At 32.5% G+C, this 23,214-nt stretch overlaps 1 protein-coding gene across 1 annotated transcript; it reads right to left on the bottom strand.

The window, feature by feature from the left end:
* Positions 1-244: 244 nt before the first annotated feature.
* LOC143250767 (uncharacterized) lies at positions 245-23,141 on the bottom strand. The gene is made up of 6 exons (XM_076501731.1): positions 22,108-23,141; positions 18,930-18,979; positions 15,813-15,880; positions 10,701-10,728; positions 6,423-6,460; positions 245-1,848 (listed from the first exon to the last, which is right to left on the bottom strand). Exons 4-6 carry the CDS (start codon positions 10,720-10,722, stop codon positions 1,432-1,434), a joined length of 477 nt encoding a protein of 158 aa, XP_076357846.1. The 5' UTR covers positions 10,723-10,728; positions 15,813-15,880; positions 18,930-18,979; positions 22,108-23,141; the 3' UTR covers positions 245-1,431.
* Between the last annotated feature and the right edge of the window lie 73 nt (positions 23,142-23,214).

The raw sequence follows: 23,214 nt of genomic DNA, 5'->3' as shown, positions 1-23,214 counted from the left end.
AAGCCCAGTTTCTAGTGTTCTAAGTCCGTAAACATACTGCTGTATCACTGGAGACGTCATCTCAAGAGTGAAATTAATATATATTTGCATAACAAAACACAACAACCCTGTCTTTGAATATCAAAGAAATGAGATAAAAAATGCCACTATATAAAGCTTCGTAAGAAGCGTAAGAGAACAAGGCTGGAGATACTGTAGACATTAAGTATATAAAGCTTCGTAAGAAACGTAAGAGAACAAGCTTCGTAAGAAACGTAAGAGAACAAGGCTGGAGATACTCTAGACATTATTTACTCAAACCACAAATTCCTATTTTGGCTCAATGCTGTTACCTAGAATTGGATTTGGTTTATTTATTTATTTCCTTACTTTTTAAAGATTTCCTACATCTGCAGGTTTTTAAATTCCCAATTTTTCATGTATCTTGTTTTTTTTTTATGCTCAACAATAGGCAGAAGATTACTTGATATGATAAATTTATCCATTGCAAAGATAATAAACGTAGCTAGTAGCTAGCTGTTACAGTTCATGATGCTTTACTGTAGCTATTGACTGATTGATCGAATTAGTTCAAGATATAAAATGTTAAGTTGCTGCTGAATATTGTCAGGGAGATTTGTTTGAGAATACAGTAGGCACTTATAGTTTCTATTTTATTAAATTATCTCTCTATATAATGCATAGCAATGGAAAATACGCGCTTAGTGGAAATTGTATCTCAGTCTAGGCGTGTATTTTCCATTTACCAAAGGGTAATGATAACATCGTTTACACTAGAATTATGATTTTTTTAATCCGTGATGACGAAAAAAGCCACTTGTAGAGAAAAATATATAGGTAAAAACGGTTGGTATGGGTAGAGAAAGCACTACGTAGAGAAGGTTGTTTTTACATATATATCATTTTTTTTTTGCTTATGTAAAACACAGAAGAAACAAACTGACTATTACGTTATTCAGAATTCTACGAAACGTTTAAGTGCAATATACCAAGCCGTTTGTGTTGTTAATAATTTAACATGTTTTTGTGTATTTTTGGGTGTGTACAGGTCTCAGCAGTTAGTAGCAAAGGTTTTAAAATGTTATTTGAGCTGAATCTTTACTTTTTAAAGTGATTTTTACGAATGTTCTATTAGGGTTTTTGTGCAATTCTTTGCGATCCATATTATGAACCACTATCGTGGTTTATGATAACCACACAGTATATCAAAGCTGGTAACAGACTGTAAAAATTGCAATCACAGATACAGCTGCTAAACACAAATATAACATTTACTATTATCTACATTTTGACATAATTTAATCATCATATTTACTGTTGTTTTTCGAAATTGGGTTTGACTAATTAAAAAATAAAATGTTTTTTATTCACGTCATAAAGTTAAAAAGTTTATCTCATGTAAATTTATTTTTGTTGTTTCCTTCCTGGATGCTAGACAATGATTCGAATATCGGGAGGTAGGAACTTTCTAACCATAATATCTATATCTTTCTCAATTGAGTAAGGTACACCTTTGTCTTTGATGTTGTCGGTTAGATAAGGCACGCCCTCTTTGCCGATGTTATCGTTAAGGTAGAAGTAATTAGGGGCCATTTGACACCGTACAGCCCTCTCTGGTCGCGAACAGGTTAGGCTTAGCTGGTCAAAAACTGTTCCTTTTCCACAAAAGAAACTCCATTGGAACATCTGATGTCTACTCAAGTACATGGCAGATTGACAGACATGAAACACTTTACAATCATTATTTATGTCAGCGTAGTAGCCATCCCCAGGACACACAAATAACTTCTTCACTTCGTCCAAAACGCTGTCAACATCATCTGGCAACAGGTAAGCTTCTCGTTTATCCTGAATAATATTTAATTAATACGGAACTGTATAAAATTTAAAGTTTTATTACAATGGACAAAGGTTTTAGTGTGTTAAGAATAAATGCATTTACTAATTCAAAAAAAAAATGTGTATTCTGTTAAACTCTTAACATCGGCATGGTAAAACTAACTACAGATTCACGACGTAAGTTTCTCAAAATAGACTTAACAGCCTAACTGTGAGACGATTAAAATAAATATTAAAGGATTACTTTCTTATTTACACTCTCACTTTCACATTCGTAAGTTTTTAAACCCAGTAAAGGTAAAAATAATAATTAATCAAACAAACTAGAATTAGCTAGACAATCACATATACGTTGTGTACACCATTTACATTTGTTTGTTTGTTTGTATTTAAGGCAAAGCCATATTGGACAATATGCTGAATCCACCGAGAGGAATCGAACGCTGGATTTTTGCGTTGTAAGCCTAGAATTAACGCTATCCTATAGAGGAATACAATAATTATTCAGATAGAGGCACATTTATTTTATGTTTTGGTAATATTTTAATGATTTTATTTCAGTGCTGCAAAGAAAAAAATAACTTAAATTTAATAATTATGGAAACTTGTAAGTACAATTCTAATGCTTTTTCTCTTGTAATGAACTTCCAAACGCTTACAGTGTGTCCCATGTTATCAATCAATTACAGAGTCAATTTAAATACGTTATTCCGTTAAAAAAGTTGAATAATTGTAAAAATATTAACAATTATTAAAACAACACATTTTCCTTTTGTTCACATGGCATCATTTGTTTTTAATTACTTCACTTTTTAGCCGAGTGAAGTATTAAACTGGAATTCTAGACTCTTTCTCTTTATATATAATCACTCAACTAGTTTCAATATTCATTGATTATTTCATTTTATTATACTCTTATTTACTTACATTTGCATTATTTAACCGCTGCTTGGTCAGTAACTTGTGTCTGGCATGGCATGGCCTGGTGGTTAGAGCCTTGGCTTTCAATCTATGGGTTACAAGTTTGAATTCCATCACTAAACATGCTTGTTCTTTCAGCCATAATGCGTTATGATGTGACGGTCAATCTCCCTGTTCTATTAGAGTAGTCCAAGAGAAGGCGGTAGGTGCTTTTATACAGTTGTCTTTCTTATACTTTAACACTTATTAATTAAAGACGGCTAACGCAGATAATCTTTGAGTAGCTTCGCACGAAATTAAACAAACAAGAATTAATAGATTGAGGTATTTTTGTCACACAACACATCTTTGTATAATTATCTGGTTCGATGTTATTTCATGTTTCATGCAGTTTTCCATCTTTAGATTCAACAGTTTTTCCATCCATCCTAAAGCCCATGTCATTCAGCAAATGTTCTATATGGCTGACGTCTGGTTACAAATGGACCAGGCTCCCAAAATCGACCCATTTTCTTTGCCAACCAGTTTTGGAGAAATTTAGATGTGTTGTTGGATCACGATTTCTTTGGAAAAGAAATATTCTTATATTGAAATTTCTAACTGAGCCATTTAGATTCCCCAGTAGAATATCCTTGTGCACTTTTCCATTCATGTTGTCCACTATTAACACAAACTCACCAGCATCTGAAGCTGCCATATACCTCCAACTTTAATGTTGCCGCCTCCGTGTTTTAGGGTTAAAATTTAATTAAGTTTTTATTTATTCTGATGGCTTTTCCACGACATCACTCACCAATTTGAGTCAAACAAATCAACATTTATCTGACCAACTGAATTTGCTGAAAACATAGCTTTGGCGTATGGGAGTATCTTTTGGTCAACACTTATTTCTTCTTGACCTCGTTGATGAAAGGCTTCTTTTTATCCCATTTGTTCGTATTGCTTACACCTGAACACTATGCTCTTCAACTAGCTCCTGCACAATATAAGTCATTCACTTGTCTATATTTGACGAGGATGCCCAAGAAATTCCCTAAACTTCTGAATTAAAAATCAACTTCTTTCAGGCTAAAAATATACCATCTCATGATTTATTTTCAGTACTTGAGAGAAGTTCAAGTTTTTTCAGAGTATTCACTTGTCTGTTTCATTCGGAAAAAACAACAAATAAATAGTCTTGTCACTCAGTGGCAACACCTTCCTTCCCTCTGCCTTTCAGGTTGCTTACTTTCTTGGATTGTTTGTATTTCTGTAGTAGATAATTTAAAATGTGGGGTAGCATATTCAGTTCTTTTTATATTTCTTTTTGATGTAATCTTCACATGATGAGATTAATACATGAAAGAAAGAGAACAACACCAGAGCACTATACTTTTGAACATTGTGTGATTTTCTTTGCATAATTTCAATTGATATCTGGTAAAAATATTTATAAGAATATTTGAAATCATACTTCTGCCTGATCAATTATTTTGAGACTACCGGATAACTGTTTTAGCACATCTGGCTGTCTTTGTTTGTTGTAAAGCACAAACCTACAAAATGGTTATCTATGCTCTGCCCTTGGCTGATATCGAAATCCAGTTTTTGTTGTTTTAAGTCTTCAGACTTACTTCCGAGTTACCGTTTTATTTTTATTTACAAGTTGTCTGAATATAATTTATTAAATACAAAAATTAATGGTTTTTTCTTTGGATAGTGGTAAGAGAATGGTGAATTTGATATATATATTCAATAAATAAATGTGTCACTAGTTGAATTATTACTGTAGACCCCGTCTCATCCTCAGTTTACCCTGACTTTTCCCAGAGTAGCCTGAAGGTCGCGTATGAAAGGAGGATCCCTCAGATACCATATTTACAGAGTAATGCCAATATTTTATCTACCTTTGACTGAATATTTACATTTATAAGAAAAGACTGGACGCAAGGTTGTGAACAATTACAGTCTTTGTTATGAACAAAAATAAAGCCAAGGTTTACACTTGAACAACTGCTTGTATCTAACTGGAAAGGGAAATATAGACCTTTATTTACACTCTTATCAGTGTTATTCTAGCTCTGTTATAATAAAACAAGGACAATCCTGTTGTCGTACTCTGATTTTTATCTGAAACTTGTTTTGGCGTATGTGTAATGTTTCTTGATGTTTTTAACATAATTTAAGGGTGCTGAATACAGAGAGTTTCACTTCGATATCCTTCGGGATTTTGAGATATTCAAGATGGCGTCGATAAAAGCTACCAAAACTGAAAAATTGCAGTATCTCAACTTTTAAAAGTAAGTGAATGGTGAATTTGATATATAGATCTAGGTTTATGGGATCTACGAACTCGAATTTGACATTAAAAATGAAAATTGTTTACAATAGAATTAAAAATGATATTTAAACTACTCAAGTGATTACTGAGGAAGTCTTGAACCAGTGTGTCCCACATTAACTGTAGGATGAAGAATTGTGCGGATGTCTTTGTCTGAATGTAACTAAACCACAGAATAGAAGCAAATTATTTAATTCAAAATAGTAATAATGAATGTATTATGGATCAAGTAAAGTTAAAAGATACACTCGTATATGTGCTATAAAAAGTGTGTATTTTTACAAATATTGTTGTTCTGATTAAAACCCGGCCATCATGAACTGCAGCCATTTTCCATATTATTATGTAAAACAGTAAGCACTTTAATACTATCCTATTACTAAAAGAAACTATCAATTGGACAAACAAATTCCGTAGCACAAGGAAAACTTAGTAGTCCCTTTTACCAATGTTTTATGCTAAAAATAAGTCTTGAAACATACCAAATATATGAAAAATTTTGTAGCAATCAAAGTGTTAAAAAATCCATCACATGTCTGCGTATCATAGTACTATAGGTATGGAATACAAGGTACATGGTTTCTATAATTAATCTGCACATTGTCTCAGTCCAACTTAGATCTGGTGTATACTTGATTTAATCTGAACAGTCATCGTAATTAAATAAATAAACTTGTGTTCATGTTAGTAATTAAATAAATAAACTTGTGTTCATGTTAGTAATTAAATAAATAAACTTGTGTTCATGTTAGTAATTAAATAAATAAACTTGTGTTCATGTTAGTAATTAAATAAATAAACTTGTGTTCATGTTAATAATTAAATAAATAAACTTGTGTTCATGTTAGTAATTAAATAAATAAACTTGTGTCCATGTTAGTAATTAAATAAATAAACTTGTGTTCATGTTAGTAATTAAATAAATAAACTTGTGTTCATGTTAGTAATTAAATAAATAAACTTGTGTTCATGTTAGTAATTAAATAAATAAACTTGTGTTCATGTTAGTAATTAAATAAATAAACTTGTGTTCATGTTAGTAATTAAATAAATAAACTTGTGTTCATGTTAGTAATTAAATAAATAAACTTGTGTTCATGTTAGTAATTAAATAAATAAACTTGTGTTCATGTTAGTAATTAAATAAATAAACTTGTGTTCATGTTAGTAATTAAATAAATAAACTTGTGTTCATGTTAGTAATTAAATAAATAAACTTGTGTTCATGTTATGTGTTTTGTTTGAATACATTGAAGTCTCGATACTCGTCATTTAATTATTTTAGTTTATTTGTTTCCTCGTAGATTCAATAGATTTCCATACATAGAGTCGTCAAACTTACCCTCAGTAGACTTGATACTAAGGCCGTGTTCACGACAGCTAAAGCACACAAAAATATAATATTGTTAAATTTAAAACACACCAAAATAAAGCATTCTAAACATTAAAACGCACCAAAATTAAACGTTTTAAACATTAAAACGCACAAAAATCAAGCATTCTAAACATTAAAGCACACCAAAATCAAGCATTCTAAAGATTAAAACACATCAAAATCAACCATTCTAAACATTAAAACACACCAAAACCAAGCATTCTAAGCATTAAAACGTACAACAATCAAGAATTCTAAACATTAAAACGTACAACAATCAAGCATTTTAAACATTAAAACGCACAACAATCAAGCATTCTAAACATTAAAACGCACAACAATCAAGAATTCTAAACATTAAAACGCACCAAAATCAAGCCTTCTAAACATTAAAGCATACCAAAATCAAGTCTTCTAAACATTAAAGCATACCAAAATCAAGCATTCTAAACATTAAAACGCACAAATATCAAGCATTCTAAAGATTAAAACGCACAAATATCAAGCATTCTAAACATTAAAACACATCAAAATGAAACGTTATTTTAATTGAACAACACCAAACTAGAGCATTGTTAAAACTATAATTCACTACGTTAAAATACTAACAGTGAAAACATCAGATTTGTCAAAGTAAGACATAGTTACGTATCTCTCTACTGGACCAGAAGTAAGTGTATGGGCTTCCAATCCTAAAAGCTGGAGCTCGATTCCCCTCGTAGGAAAGAGTACAGATGACGTATTATGTAATTTTGTGTTAAAATATTCTTGTCATCACGAACCTACCTAATTAAATCATTTTTCTACACACGTTAAAGCAAATATTACTCAAAAAAATTGTTGTATGTTAAGTAACGCCCATCATTTAGATCAGTAACTTGTTTTGATCAAGTTTTAGTTATATATCAATGTAGTTTTGCAGCATGTAAGTTTTATTTTTACGTTGACACATACCATGTTTAAATGACATTAAATGAATTACACCTTCGCCGACATTAACATTCTGTGTTCGCTTATCCATAAAACAGCTACTTTTATCTATATAACAGCAAATAAATTTTGTCGATGCTGGAGAAGGTCGTGTAAGCTCGATTAAACAAGATATGACTTCAAAGGTAATTAATACTAATTTATGACCAAAGCGAGCTTCCTACTTAGATATAAAGGAAAACGACAACTAATCGTTTATATATATATCGGGGTTATCGCTAACGAAGAGCCATCTATGTTGTGCCTACCACTGGTATAGAAATCCAGTTTTTGCTATTATAAGCCATTGGATTTATCGCTGAGTCGCAGAGGGGTGCGAACTGTTGTCACAAATCAATAAATTTATTCAGAGGGTAATATAAAGTTTATTTCTCTTTGTAAGTGTAGAAAAATGAACTTGTAGCTTTAGTTAACACTGAAATTGTTTTTTTACACAGAAATCAACTGAATTATTTTCACCACGGTGAAATACTATACAACAAAGAATTTGTTGCTTTCATACAAATTTCTAATTTATGTCTAAGTTTTATAGATACTATCATTAAATAAAATATTGTTTAGTGTAGATTCTATTCAGTTATTTATTTATGAGGGAATATTTTATTTTTGTTTGGTAATGAGAAAGTTAGAAACAATTAAAGTAAGTGTTAAGACAAGTTTAGTACCTAACTCGGTGAGAGTCGTACGTTGTGTTGGTAACTCACTGATACAGAGATTATCGAACGTAACGTAAAATCTATTGGCGTCGAGGATATAGCGAGCAGATGATTAAGTAATAAAATATAAATAATGTGAGATGAGTGAGAAAAGTAAATATACAAACAAAGACAAAGTAGACGAGAAGGAATTCAGCTAAAAAAAAGTTAATCGTTGTAGGAGTGGAAAGCCTAACAATTATAGGCCAAACGGTTGATATATTATAGTGAGACTAACTTGTTGAAAGACATAAGAATAATTATTTTGTCAAGGAGAAATTAAAGTAGTTGCATAGCCTCAGTGTATTTTGACAAATAGAGAGACGATTCTCGGAAATATAAAGAGAGAACAAGGAACAGACGATTTTAGAAGTACATGATATAACCTAGTGACTTGACGAAAACAAGGGAACTATACTTGAATAGTTTGGCAACAGTAATAAAGAAAAATAGTTCAGCTTGTCAACTGAAATTTTAAAGCAATTGAATAGGCCTAAGTGGACTTTGACAAAAAGAAAATTATAGCGTATTTATGGTATGCCTGTGATCTCTATAGTGTAAAGAGTTTGTTGTACATGCGTTTACCTACTTCCGAATATATATATGTAACTTAGAAATTGTAATATATGTATATATGAAAATACTTAGAGTGATTTTTGAATTTTTCACCAACAAATCATACACACCTACTGCGGAAGAACACACTCATATATTTACTTAATACATACTACTTATAAAGTAAGTTCATGTCAGATACCAAAATGTTTAAACTTATTTCAGAAGAGGACAATATTTTTTAAACAAATTGTTACCATTTTTATATTTTTATGTTAATATAATATAATTAGGTTTAAGAATGCCAGTGAAAGTTGTAAAATTGGTCAAAAGTAAAGTTCTGTCAAGTTTATGATGACGCAACGATTACAACCAGTCATAAAGTCTTGAAGTTTTGAAAATACGAGCAAAACGATTTTACAAAACAAGTAATATTAACAGTATTTCAACTCTCATACCTATCATCTGGTCAACTAATAAAAGTGAATAGAAGATAGAGTGTGATTAATTAATGTATCTAAAATGATAATAATTTCTTAAACTAGTTATTTACATTTCGACGGATACATATCGTGAAGAAAAAGCTTTATTCATGAAAGTTTGGTAAGTTTCTAACATTGTCACAGAGTATTAAACAAGTCATCAAGCGAAGCTGCAGCACGCACCATCCGTTCTAGACAACGTCCATCGTTTCTCGCAATCTAACCCCTAACGACTGTATCGTTTTGTGAGGTATTCTTAACTTGGATACCTTTTATTTGAGGAAAAAAATAACCAATAATAATTGGCAGGAGTTGCTAAAGTCAAAATGCCATTAATTTGACATCACAGTCGAACAATAGTGGCACAGTTTTACACAATGTTACACATTTTATTTCAATTACTAATTTCATATTGTTGAAACAGAGAGGGAAAATGAAACTCAGACCAGTTTGTAAGAAATCAAGATTAGGCATGCTGTTTAATATTACTTTAGAACATAGTGTGCAATGTTCGAATAGTGGGGTATGCTGTTTATTATTGCTTTAGAACATAGTGTACAATGTTCGAACAGTGGGGTATGCTGTTTAATATTGCCTTAAAGCATAGTGTACAATGTTCGAACAGTGGGGTATGCTGTTTAATATTGCTTTAGAGCATAGTGTACAATGTTCGAACAGTGGGGTATGCTGTTTAATATTGCTTTAGAACATAGTGTACAATGTTCGAACAGTGGGGTATGCTCTTCAATATTGCTTTAGAGCATAGTGTACAATGTTCGAACAGTGGGGTATGCTTTTTAATATTGCTTTAGAACATGGTGTACAATGTTCGAACAGTGGGGTATGCTGTTTAATATTGCTTTAGAACATAGTGTACAATGTTCGAACAGTGGTGAATAAAACCTATGATCCTCAATGCGAAAGCAGTGAAATTTTGTTTCCTTAGGTCGTATATCTTTTAAGATATAATCACTTCAAATATGGGTTTTGTGTATAATCTTGCGCAACTTTTGTGATAGAAGCCCAAAATCAATTAAAACGAAATAAAAATGCAACAACTTTTTGTGTATCATTAGTCCAGACAAGACATATTCTAAAATGTATAATAAACGCAATTAAACATATTTATTGAGAAGAAATTGTATTTTGTACAATGATGCTGTACTAATATGCAAATGCATCATTAACTGGTATTGTATTTTTGGACACTTCTATTTTACTAATACATTGATGCCAAATATCTGGTATTATATTTATGTACTAATATATAATGCATCATTAATTTTGTTTTACTAATACATAAGTGCATTTTATCTGGAATTATATTTCCGTAAAATTCTGTTGTACTAATATACAAATGCATTGGTTTTGTGTTTTTGATGGCAGGTCAGGTTGGAAACTTAGCACTGAAATTTAGAACAGGATGAAAAATGGTATACAATGTTTTTCCGAAACTCTACAGATATTTAAAATAATTAATTATTAAATAAATTTAACATAAAAAATGTAGCCACCATACTTACCAAGGAAAAACGTTGTCTTCATTGTTGTCTGTAAAAAACAACAGATTTTACTGATAATGTAACCTTACCTATAAAGATACATAAAGTAAACGGTGTGATTTTTACATATAGACTGCTGTTACAAGTCGTGTGAATGAACTTGGCTTAGTGCATTCTGGGATATTTGTATCTGCTTTCTGAACATGTTACTGCGCTCAGTGTTTCGTTTACTAACTTTTCCATAAATTTAACACCGTAAGTTTTCAATGATGTTTGTTCACGAAATCGCGTGATCTAAGTTTTTCATAGTTCTGCTCTTTTATTCGTTAATTATAAAATTCTGTTGTGGTCTGAAGCCTCGAGAAATGCTTAAAATGATAAGTCAAGATTAACCAATTACTATGAATAAGATTTGTACGCATATATAATGCTATGGTGAAGGTGGGAAGGAAGAAAATGTTGTACCATAATGTATTTTGTAAGATTAAACTTACAATAGAGAAATTATAACAATTAATTCTAGAGAAGTAATAGTAATGGCTGTCTTCCTTGCAACACTAGCAGTAAGTCTACGGATTTACATTGCTATGTTCCGGGTCTCGACTCCTGTCGGTGGTTACACCTTTGCTTTGAGGCAAAGAAATATACATACATACAGACACATATTAAACTCATGAACTTCTTGTATCACACGTATTAGATGAAAAAAAGGTAGCGCGAACGATACAGAATTTAGATCCTTGACGTTGTGGATTCTGAGACGAGCGCATTAACCATCTACTATACAGATACGTTGGGTTATAACGAGGTGTTATTAAACCTACAGATATGTTAAAAGTGTACAACAAGCAAGCGGCGAAGGTAATTGCTTGGAAATGTGATTTTTCATTCAGAAGAAATCTCAAGAAAATAGTTAGAGACACTATTCTTTCAATGACTTTTTATTTACTACAAACTCTATAATATGCGAAACGATGAAAGCTTAAACTCATTGAATATAAAAAATTAAGAATTGTATCCAGTCAAGTGTTTATACACTGGCGGTTGATTATATTTTAATATATTATATAGAAATTTAAAGGCGCATTATTAAGAGTGACAATTATATTAACAACTTGTAAGCTAGAAATAAACACAACATAATTTATTTGAAAAAAACAAAACAATTTGCAATCCTACTAAAACTACAGAATGTATATCACAAGGACATCTAAAACTTAAGAAAGATAAGCACAGAATATGTTCCTCCATGGGTTAGTGGAAAGTTTCCGAAATACATTCTCTAAAATACGGGGTTTGATCCCTCATCGCAGTGAATATTCAGCATAAAGTATCAACAGACTTTTAAATTGCATGAGAAGATTATTTTGTTAAATAAACCAATTATACACATGTTCACATAGCTTGCACGCTATTTTGGTAATTTGTAAGTGTTTTTACATTCTGAGATTTTCTGACCGCTCACTAGAAATAATGCTTGAACATTTATTACTAGAGTTTACTGTGTCTGTTTGTTTGTTTGTTTTTGAATTTCGCACAAAGCTACTCGAGGGCTATCCGTGCTAGCCGTCCCTAATTTAGCAGTGTAAGACTAGAGGGAAGGCAGCTAGTCATCACCACGCACCGCTAACTATTGGGCTACTCTTTTACCAACGAATAGTGGGATTGACCGTCACTTATAACGCCCCATGGCTGAAAGGGGCGAACATATTTGATGTGACGGAGATGCGAACCCGCGACCCTCAGATTACGAGTCGCACGCCTTAACACGCTTGGCCATGCCGGGCCTTACTGTGTCAGTTTTGATAAAATCTTACTATACTAATCTCTCGCATAGACAACCTATGGCTAACTATTTTTCTCTTGTAGAGCCCCTAGAGCTAATCAATATTTACTTTCTAGATACCCTACGATTAATCAGTGTTTCCTTCTTTCACATGGAGACCGTAAGTTCACTCAATCTTCTTTTATATAGATCATGGAGGTTAATAAATATCACTCTTAAATAGGATCTAGGATTATTCAATTTATTTAGTAGAGTTTTACTTAGCTTCTTTTTAAAGTACAAAGTCACATAATAGCTATCTTTATCCTGCCAATCGCAGGTATCGAAATTTCAATTTTAGCGTTTTAAGCTGTGAGAGTTGCTGCTGAGCTCTTGAGGAGCCCTCTGGAGTGTCTATCATCTTTTCTATCATGGATTTACATTTTTATTTTCATAATCTTATGTGATTAAATTGATTAAAGGCCTTAGAATTTAGATTACCTCTTTCCCTGACTAACTCGTTTCTTTGTTTATGAATGAAAAGCATTTGTTAAAAATTGTCCCACGTCTGCTGATTGTTCTTTTATTATTCTGAAAGGTTCTGCGAATGTGTATCATCAGTAAATGTGATAGGCTTAGCTTTACTGTAAAATATCACCGGAATCGTCTACTTGATTTTTAGTTACACGGAGTGAAGTGTATGAAACTGGAAAATTTTAAGTAAAGCTTTATACCTATTGTCTGTAGCATTATGATGAATTAGAAATTTAAGCCTTTTTCGTAACGTACCAATTGTGTAAACGTATTAAAAAAAACAACTGACCTATACCTTAAATCAAGATGATCTTTAAAACCTGGAAGATTGCCTTCATTGTACACAATAAGCAATAACTATACATTTACGTGTCTTTTCTATTTTCAACTAAGCACAAGGCGATGTCGATTCTGCTACACGTAGCTTTTGATTCGATTGGGTGATCATACAAGTAAGAAGTCGGAAATGAGGTTGAAAATTATTTAGCTGCGAATAATAAGCTCATAAAAACCAGTTGTTGTTGTTTCAAAAGCAATCTAAAAAAATCAGTTGAGTTGCGAAGTGCTTTGCTTTAGCGTAATATTAATTGTTGAATCGGTTCCAATACAATATTAACAGGAAAAATAGATAAACTAACTTGAATAATTTCCGTAAGTTTCACTTTAAATGCTTCGATCTCGTTATCGACCGTAAAATAACATTACATTTAACATTGTGAGGTTTTGTCCAAAACTATCACTGAATAAGATAATGCTTATGTAGCTAGATGGTTTGATTAGTATTCTGATTGTCTTCTTTTGTGTTGGGCCCGGCATGGCCAAGCGTGTTAAGGCGTGCGACCTCGTAATCTGAGGGTCGCGGGTTCGCATACCCAAATTCCAAAAAACAAACAAAACAAACTATACTATGTAAAAACTACACTGACAAACCCCACACCAACATTATTTATAAAGTACAATGTGATAACTGCCACGACTTCTGTATTGGAGAAACAAGTAGAAAAATGGAAACCAGATTCAAAGAACATAAAAGTCACCTTCACACGTTTTCGAACACTGCAAGTCAAATGAACACAACATAACCATAGAAAATACTCAAATACTAAATAAAGAAACAAACATAAACAAACGCAAAATTAAAAAAGCCTTACTTATATAACAACTTAAAACCAAAATAAACCAATACAAAAGAGCATCTTTATACCTATATTAAAATAATCTAATAAATAATATAAAATTATATATTCAAACATCTAACACCGCCCTCTACATTCCGAGATTCAGTTACACAACCCCTTTCAAACATGTGGTCAGCTTCCGGTCAGTTACTTCTTTCTTTCTTTGTGAACCTGATGATGACCGAAGAAGGTCGAAACGTTGTTCGCTCCTCTACGTAAAATATTTTCTCAACCCAAACGAGTCGTTTTTACATAAACTGAGTAACACAAGGAGATAAGTAAATTATGTAACACAAGGAAATAAATAAACTATGTCTGCATCAAAGTATACAACATGAAAATAGAAGTCATAAAAAGTAGTCAAATTCCCAGGCATCACATAACACGCTATAATTTAGGACAAACGCATTACAAAAATCACTGCCAAAGCCATATCTCGACTTGATATCCTTAAAGTTTTAAACAAACTAAAAGTCAAAATAAAACCAACAGTATACAAATCACTAGTACTATTTAGCTACACACACACTAAAGAACTGCGAGCAAAGCGCAGAATCCAATTAACGTCTTCTTTCCATTTATTTAACAATACTCTTTTTGGCGACAAAGAATCCTATCTTCAAATGACCTGATCCATCAAAAACAGTGTCTACAGTAAACCTTGTTTGTTTGTTTTTTAAGTGATAAATTCAGCCTGGGTTCAGTGTTTTCTTTTTCAGGCGCAGTATGATAGCTATGCTAGAGCAGAATCTATTAGGGGAGACCACAATTCTACTGTAGATAGGGGTATTGCCTATGAAGGGTACTACTATCCTCAGCCTGGATTATAAATTTCATCAGGTATCATAAACACAGAAGAAGACTCGCTCCACCTTAAGAAAAAAAACCACAAAGTGAAGAAAGAAGATAATCGTTAAATAATTGAGAAAAAAAAAAAAATATTAATTGAAAAGAATCTTCACCACGTGAAGAGTTACTTAAGTTAACCCTAACTCTCTCCTCCTAACTACAGCTCACAACCTGCTCTGACTTTCTTATCTATGGCATTCCCTCTATACTCTAACTAGCTTCTCGGCTTACAAGTAAAAACATTTTCCTACAGGTCCCTGATAACCCTACTTTTACTTTCTTAAGCGACCTAAAATCCTTACTCCATTCCCTTCACAAAAACTTCTAGAGTGAATGAAGAGAGATACTGATCCCTGAGCATCCTTGAGGGAATCTTTCAACCTAATTCCTCGACTTTTTTTAACTTTGACCTAAACTCATTTGACGAGCAGTTTTTAAACCTACTACGCCTGCTTTAAATTCCACAGAAACACATTACACTCTGACTGTTATTTAAAACAAATAAACTAGAACAGATTAATTCTATTAACAAACTAGTAGGTTCACAGACAAGTTATACGCTAAACTATTACTAAAACAAATATACTGCAATAAATCCGGTTTGTTAACTAACTAGTATCCTTACAGACGAATTAAAACAACTAGACTTGAACGACTATACCTTGTGCACGTTGAACGAGAATTTGCTTTTAAAGTTGTATAACAATAAGATCAGAGAAACGTACTTACATGGTAGGCATATGTATATGTTTACTGGTAAGTTAAATGTTAACTCCTTTTTGAAAATACTTGTATGTTATTTCTTACCTGATAGGTTTAATTAATGTTGTTACTGGACCTATGTTAGTAACTGTTGTTTCTTCGTAATGTTTCACCTAGAAAGTGAATATAAAATAGATTTCAGGAAAAGTAACACCCAGTTTTTTTCCAGGTAAAGTAGCAAGATAGATTGTAGTCACGTGACGTCCCAAGGATTACACACTAACACAGGTAAAAGAACTGGCCACCTTTATTTTTATCATTTCTTGACCTAAATCTACTAATAAAACTTTTTTCGCCTGGGTGTAATATCTAAAAGTGATTGTTTTACTAAAACAGGATCACGTGAAAAAGTTCTCTTGAAGTTTTGAATTGAAATTGAAATGACGATTATAATATAAACCGTGATATTGTTTGGTAACAGATAACAAGATTACTGTTTCTGTCCTGATAATAAGATCACTGCTTCTGTTCTGATAATAACGTCATTGCTTCTGTACTGATAATGAGATCGCTGCTGCTGTCTTGATAACAACGTCATGCTTATGCTCTGATAATAAAATCACGGCTTCTGTCTTGATAATGACGTCATTGCTTCTGTCCTATTAACAACGTCACTGCTTCCATCCTGCTAATAAGATCAGTTTCTGTTCTAATAATAATATTACTGCTTCCGTCCTGATAATAAGATCAATACTTCTATCCTGATAATAAAATCAGTTTCTGTTCTAATAATAAATCATTCCTTCTGTCCTGATAATAAGATCACTGCTTCTGTCCTGATAACAAGATCACTGCTTCTGTCCTGATAACAAGATCACTGTTTCTGTCATGATAATAAGATCAGTGCTTTATCTGAATATAACGTCATTCCTTCTGTCCTGATAACAACGTCATTGCTTGTGTCCTGAGAGCAACGTCATTTCTTTTGTCCTGATAATAAAGCCATTGCTTCTGTCCTGATAATACGATCACTATTTCTGTCCTGATAATTAGATTAGTTTCTGTTCTAATAATAACGTAAATTTCTGTACTAATAATAAGATCACTGCTTCTGTCCTGATAATTAGATCACTACTTTTGTCCTGATAACAACGTCATTGCTTCCGTCCTATTAATACGATCACTGTTTCTGTCCTCATAATTAGATCAGTTTCATTTCTAATGATAAGATCACTGCTTCCGTCTTGATAATAAAATCACTGTTTCTCTTCTGATTATAACGTCATTGCTTCTGTCGTAATAATAAGATCAATGCTTATGTCCTAATAACAACGTCACTGCTTTTATCCTGATAATAGCGTCATTACTTCTGTCCTGATAATTGCGTCATTGCTTTTGTCCTGATAATAACGTCATTGCTTCTGTCCTAGTAATAAGATCACTGTTTACGTCTTGATAATAAGATTATTGTTTCTGTCCTAATAATAAAATCACTATTTCTGTCCTGACAATAAGATCATTGCTTTTGTTAGGGTTTAAGAGAATGAAAATGAGTGCTGCCTCGAAATCACGTGACCGCGATTTAAGGCCTAGAACAAAAAAATCATACAGAAAAAAATATTCTTATGTTCAGCTAGAAATTATCAACGATGCTGATTCAGGATTTAAAAAATTATGAGGATGCAGCCGCTCAAGGAACTAATTTTATAGATTCTTATAGATTCAGTGATTAAAAGATGTCGTAGATGGAGTATGTTATTAACGATCTATGATTATATCTAACTAAGAAGCGTGGATTTTTGACGGCTAACGATTTAGAATATGACGACTGTGTATAATATGAAACTACCAGTAAAAATGTTATGAAACTGAAGTTGTTGACGAAGGTACTTTAACATTACTAATTCATGTTGTAAGTGAATGATTAAAAGGTTTAAAGTTTTGTACATCTTTCCTCTCTTACTATCATAGTATATAACAAAAAATTATTAATACATATCGATATATGAAGTTACATCAGTGATAGAGGGTTACACACAACACAATTAAAATGATGGATAATTTGAAGATGTCGTACTCGGAGGTGTCAAAATATAAAACCAAAACTGTTTATACCCATATGATGTTACTTTCGCATTATCTAACATTAGAATACGTGTACGCAGATAAACCTGCTGTCGAATGGTTCATAATGTAAAGCTGGTGTGTATATAAAGGACGTTGTAGGCGAAACAGTGAGAATGAATGTCTTCGAATATGTATACGTGAAAGATGTTAACAGTTGATAGTTTAACTTTTGTGAGTAATTAATATGTGCACTTAGAGGATGATACTAATAATTAAATATCCTTTATAAGAATCACGTTGATGTGTATTTAGATGTTGCAGGTGAAAAGGGTTAAGGGTTAAGCCTTTAAATTTAAAAATAAATCAACTTGACAACATATAGTTAGGTGACATTCCTAGTGGAGAGTCCATCATAAAAAAGTTAATATATTGTATGGTTACGTCGTATGGTTAAGATGTGTTGTTGAACTTTTAATCGGAAAATGTATCTCGCTATTCGCACAGTAATAGAAAACGTTGCAATAAAACAATTTTGCAGCATCGCCACGTGCGATTATGCTTTATCTGACCATCATGCACCTTGACAATAGCCCTGCATCGTAATTTCCACTACAATAGACTCTATCAAATGGCTGTCATATTCAAAGCACACCACTCTCCCGAAATGTTTTCCATAGTTCATCTAGCATACAAGAATTATAATATTTTAGTGCCCTTTCAACAGTTCTATTTTACAGAAATCCATAGGTTTTGCATTCGGCGAGTTGTCATGACTGTGTTGCATACTATTATCTGGGATACAATGAACGTCTTTCGTCAATTAACTTTATACATCTCGATTTTTACCTGTTACAAGACGTTACACTTGTCTTAATATGGCTGAGGTATTATTAGCCGCAGGTTGTTTTATGATGGTGCTGTCACCATGAATTGATCCATGTTCCTTTCTTTTCCGGTGTTATTAAATACAAGTGATATCCAAGTCTCTGAATATCTGACTGTTCGATATGAACACACTGAATGTATGAATGTTTGCATCGGAAAGGGCTGTTACTTATATTTCCCAAAAGTTATAAATTTGTGATGGCATGATACTACCTAGTGCAATGAAAATGCAGTTCTGATACATTCCGTCCCACAATTACTATGTATTACCTGTGGCTGTCACATGTCTTGCTGATTTGGCTATTCAGTTCCGTTTTCATCTATATTGGAAGAAAAAAAAGGAAAATCCATACATAAATCACAAAATCACTTAGATCAAAATATACAAAGAATACTTCAAATGATAATTTCTTAAAGTTTATAGAGAAAAAATGCTGTATCAGCTACAGTGAAGAGTGAATTATTTTTATTAATTGTTAAGTACAACATATAGAGTCAATGAAAGTCATTGTCAAACTTCCATTCACTGAACATAACTTACAATTTGATATAGTAAATAGATTTCCCAATTTTTCTAAAGAGAGAAAGCCAGGGTTTTATTATTTAAGAGTCAAATCATTTCTAATTATCATGGAGAAATCATGTATCACATATGATGGAAAATCTGATCGAACGAAATGGCATTGCGTTGCACAAAAAGTAATTGAAATGGGCATTTCTTAAAATATGGTGGGTGTTAAAGATAGTGGTTGTATACGCAACATTGAGTATTCGTTTCAATACAACTCCTTAGATATATATAGCATATGGAAAGGATTGCCATTGATAAAGCGTTCTCTGCCTATTTAGGTCATTCATTGCTTTCATTTACTTTCAGTTGTTAAAATAAGTAAAACATCAGAAGAATCCGAATTAGTTTGCTTGTCGTGAACCTCTTGTGGCCATGTTTAAATCTGATTTCACAAACTGGCTTTGATAAAATATAATGAAAATTGGTTTAGATTGCGTATAATATTTTATTTATTAAGACACCTTAAACCTTGCAAGGTGCGATCGAAACAGTTATATGCATGGAACTGTTAGAACTTTATATAGATATTATGTATCTTACTGAATAAAAGAGTGGTGCCAATCCGTCTTTGCGAATGTCATCTGCAAACTCCGTCAACGTAGCAAGTGCTCCACGCTACTTAACCAGTTTTAGGTGTAATCATAGATAAAAATCAAGCTATCGGACGTACCGTTGACATATTTCTCTAATATACAGCTAAGTTCAGCTGCTTATAATATCATTTCAATGACACAGGTCATTTATGAGATGAAAGGTGGCCAGACCAGGTCGTGTTTCTCATTATCTTATTTGTATATCAAACAAGAATTATTGTTCTATGATTAATAGTGATTGTTTTATTCATGTCCAAACACACCAGAAAACTTTATGAGAACCATGAAGATGGATAATGGGTAAATAAGATAAGATACAGTACTCACGTTTGTTAGCCTTCTTGTGTAAGTGAGTGACAAATTAATTCAACAATATTTGTTTTTCAGCTTCTGTTAAATTATCATGGCATTGTTATTTGTTCTGTTATTTAATACTGTATGTTCTGTTATTTCAATAAACAGACGTTATTTGGTAAACTTGTTGACGTCGAGGTTGTTTCTGAAATACTGATGCATAACCGTATTTACAATGGTTTTTATATGTAAATACGTCGATTTTAAAATACAGTTTTACTGGAGCGATTACGTTTTTATCGTACTCATGTATGATAATAATAATAGATTATTTTAATTAAAATTAATTGTTGTATAATCTATTGAATGCTGCAGCAAGTAGCCATATTTCAAAAATTAACTCAATTTGAACTCTAGAAATACCGTTTGTTTTACTAACAGTTAGACTTACGCCTTCTGAGTAAATCTTTCCATAGCATCGTTGTTACTGACGAGGCTTAGTAGCTAGAAAAATGTCTAATCGAAAATGAATATTTATACAATACAGTTTCATACACGTATTCATGTTGAAAACTTGTAAAACGCTGACCTCAGTAGTTTTGTTTTCCATTACGGAAATTCGTGCAAGATCTTATATGCTCGCTCGTCGTTCATACTAAAGGGAAAGCAACTTGTAACCATGAATTCTTAGGCTCTTCTGTAATCGATTAATGAAATATGGCGAATCATTCTTATAACACACCCACGATCGCAAAGTGTAGAGTGTGCTTTTACGGCAACGAGGCTCGAATCATTAGACGTACCTGTTTATCATTTAACGTTCGTAAAATAACGTTTTCAGACTTCAAGTCGGTTCTTTTTTTCACTTATAAAATAATGTATCATACCATACTTACCGTATTTCACGACGTTGAAGATGCACCCCCATTTTGATTAGCCAAATTTTGAATAAAAGATAAACATAAGAATAAGGTCACAGCATTTCCACCAATCTTAACAAGGTGTTTCATGGATTGTTTAGTGACTTGTGGAACATAAATTCTCTTGTCCACTTCTCGTTTTATGTGAGCTGTATGCTTATATTAACTACCTTTGAAAGTGTATACCTTATTTTACCACTGGAATATCTGTATTATTACTAGTGGCGCAGATAGCCTAGTTACTTTGCGCCGTAAAACACCAAACCAGCTAACCAATCAATTATTACCAGTAATAACGTTATTCTAAGCCTATTCTAGGAGTGCCTTTTCTTTGTTGAAGCCATAATATGGGCTGTGTTAAAAGAAAAAAAAAAGATTCAGCTGAACTGTTGCAGAGAACTCTTACAGAGAACAGGTCTGTGTTTAAAATCGTTACACAACTGTACAGAATAGTCTGAACAGAACCAAAACAAAGACGATATTTTGACTGCTGTTACTTGGTAGTGTTTCCACAATTTTACTTTTCATATGTTCTTATAATGTTGCTTTAATATCAAGATCGTTTTAGGTGAGTAAAAAATTCATTATTTGATGGAAAATAGACAAAGTAGACCACCGCCTGGTTTACCTTAGTCTTCTGCAGAAGTATCAATGAATTTGGTAATCATTTATGATTGTCTTTTTTATTTATTTGTAATTATTTTGTTTATTTAGTTGTACATTATGGGTTATATAGAAGGGCTTGGATTACTGTCTTGTATCGAAACACTTTCTCTAGTCTTAGGTTTAGGCCCATGAGCAACGTAGCCCTCGGCCTGGATGACGCAGGGTAAATTTTTAAGACTTATTTTGGGGAAACAATGGCGTCTTCGACGCCGGAAAATACGGTACCTACTGCACTGCCTCCCAGTTTCTCAGGAGTAAGTTTGTGAATTTTTAGCGCTAAAAACCAGGTTTTGATACCCATGGTGAGCAGAGCACAGATAATCTATTGTGTTTCTATGTGCTAAACAACGACCAATCCAGTTGTATTTCGTGACAATAGACAAAGTTTATTTATCCAAATATACCTTATAGCAGTGGTTCCACTACAGCTGAAACAACTTCTAGAGAAAGCATCAATATTGGTCAGCAGTTTGTAAACCGGATTCCCATCTCACACACTCTTGATTTCCCACCAGAAGCATAATGTATTTATAAAGGTTTAGTTACAACGCTTTGCTTTACTTTTCTTCTGCTGTTGTAACGTTTTAAGTTTCAACTTCTAAACGATATATTTATCATGCGTTAATCTGGTAAGAGACGTCTTGCACCTTTGGTGGCATAAATAATTGAGTCGTAGAAATTCTAAATGCTCGAAAAATAATTTTTATGACCTGAAACCATAAATATTTGCATCGGAGAGGGATGTTACATACCCTTTCCACAAGTGATCATCTAGTGAGCCCATCATACTATCTCATGCTGTGGAAATGCTGTTCTGATACATTCTATCTATATAAACTGTTGTTGTCACATGACTTGCTGATTATAGTCTTCATCCCCTTCCCCTGAACAATAATATATTTGTAAAAGTTTCACTTTCATGCTTTCGTTAAATTTGGTGTTCATGACATTATAACGGTATTGGAAATTCTAATTGCTTGATGTGAACATATTTTTATGAACTGAGTGCATGATTATTTTCCACTAGAAAGGATTATAATTGCATACCCACTTTGTGGTTTCATCGCGTTACTTAAGATACGTTACAACAATATCGAACTCTTCTTCTGATAGATGTCGCTTCACCGAGATCTGATATCACCTATGATCCTCACGTGACTTGCTGATTTGCGTATTAAAACTTGTGTTAATTCTCGGCATCACTATTTAGAGCTACTGGTTCTTAAATACTCCAGCGTTGTATTAAATAGGATAGATTTAGTATTTCACTAAATCATTGTAAATAGTATATTATCTTTCTGAGTGAACTAGGTTTCACCTCTACTTTTGTTCATTTATCATCATAACTTCGTTTTCTATTTACCACTATTTTCATGTCCTTGGTTTCGTTTATGATATACTAACTTTACCGTGCGTTAATATGTTTTATAACTTTGTATCTCAAGATGACCTAAGAAGGTCGAAATGATGTTCTCTACTTTATATTCATATCGGCCGTCTTGAGATACTTT

The sequence above is a fragment of the Tachypleus tridentatus genome, chromosome 5 (genome assembly GCF_004210375.1).
Source record: "Tachypleus tridentatus isolate NWPU-2018 chromosome 5, ASM421037v1, whole genome shotgun sequence".
NCBI lineage: Eukaryota > Metazoa > Arthropoda > Merostomata > Xiphosura > Limulidae > Tachypleus > Tachypleus tridentatus.
Note: the sequence above shows the minus strand (reverse complement) of the source record. Positions and strands in the feature narration are given on the sequence as shown.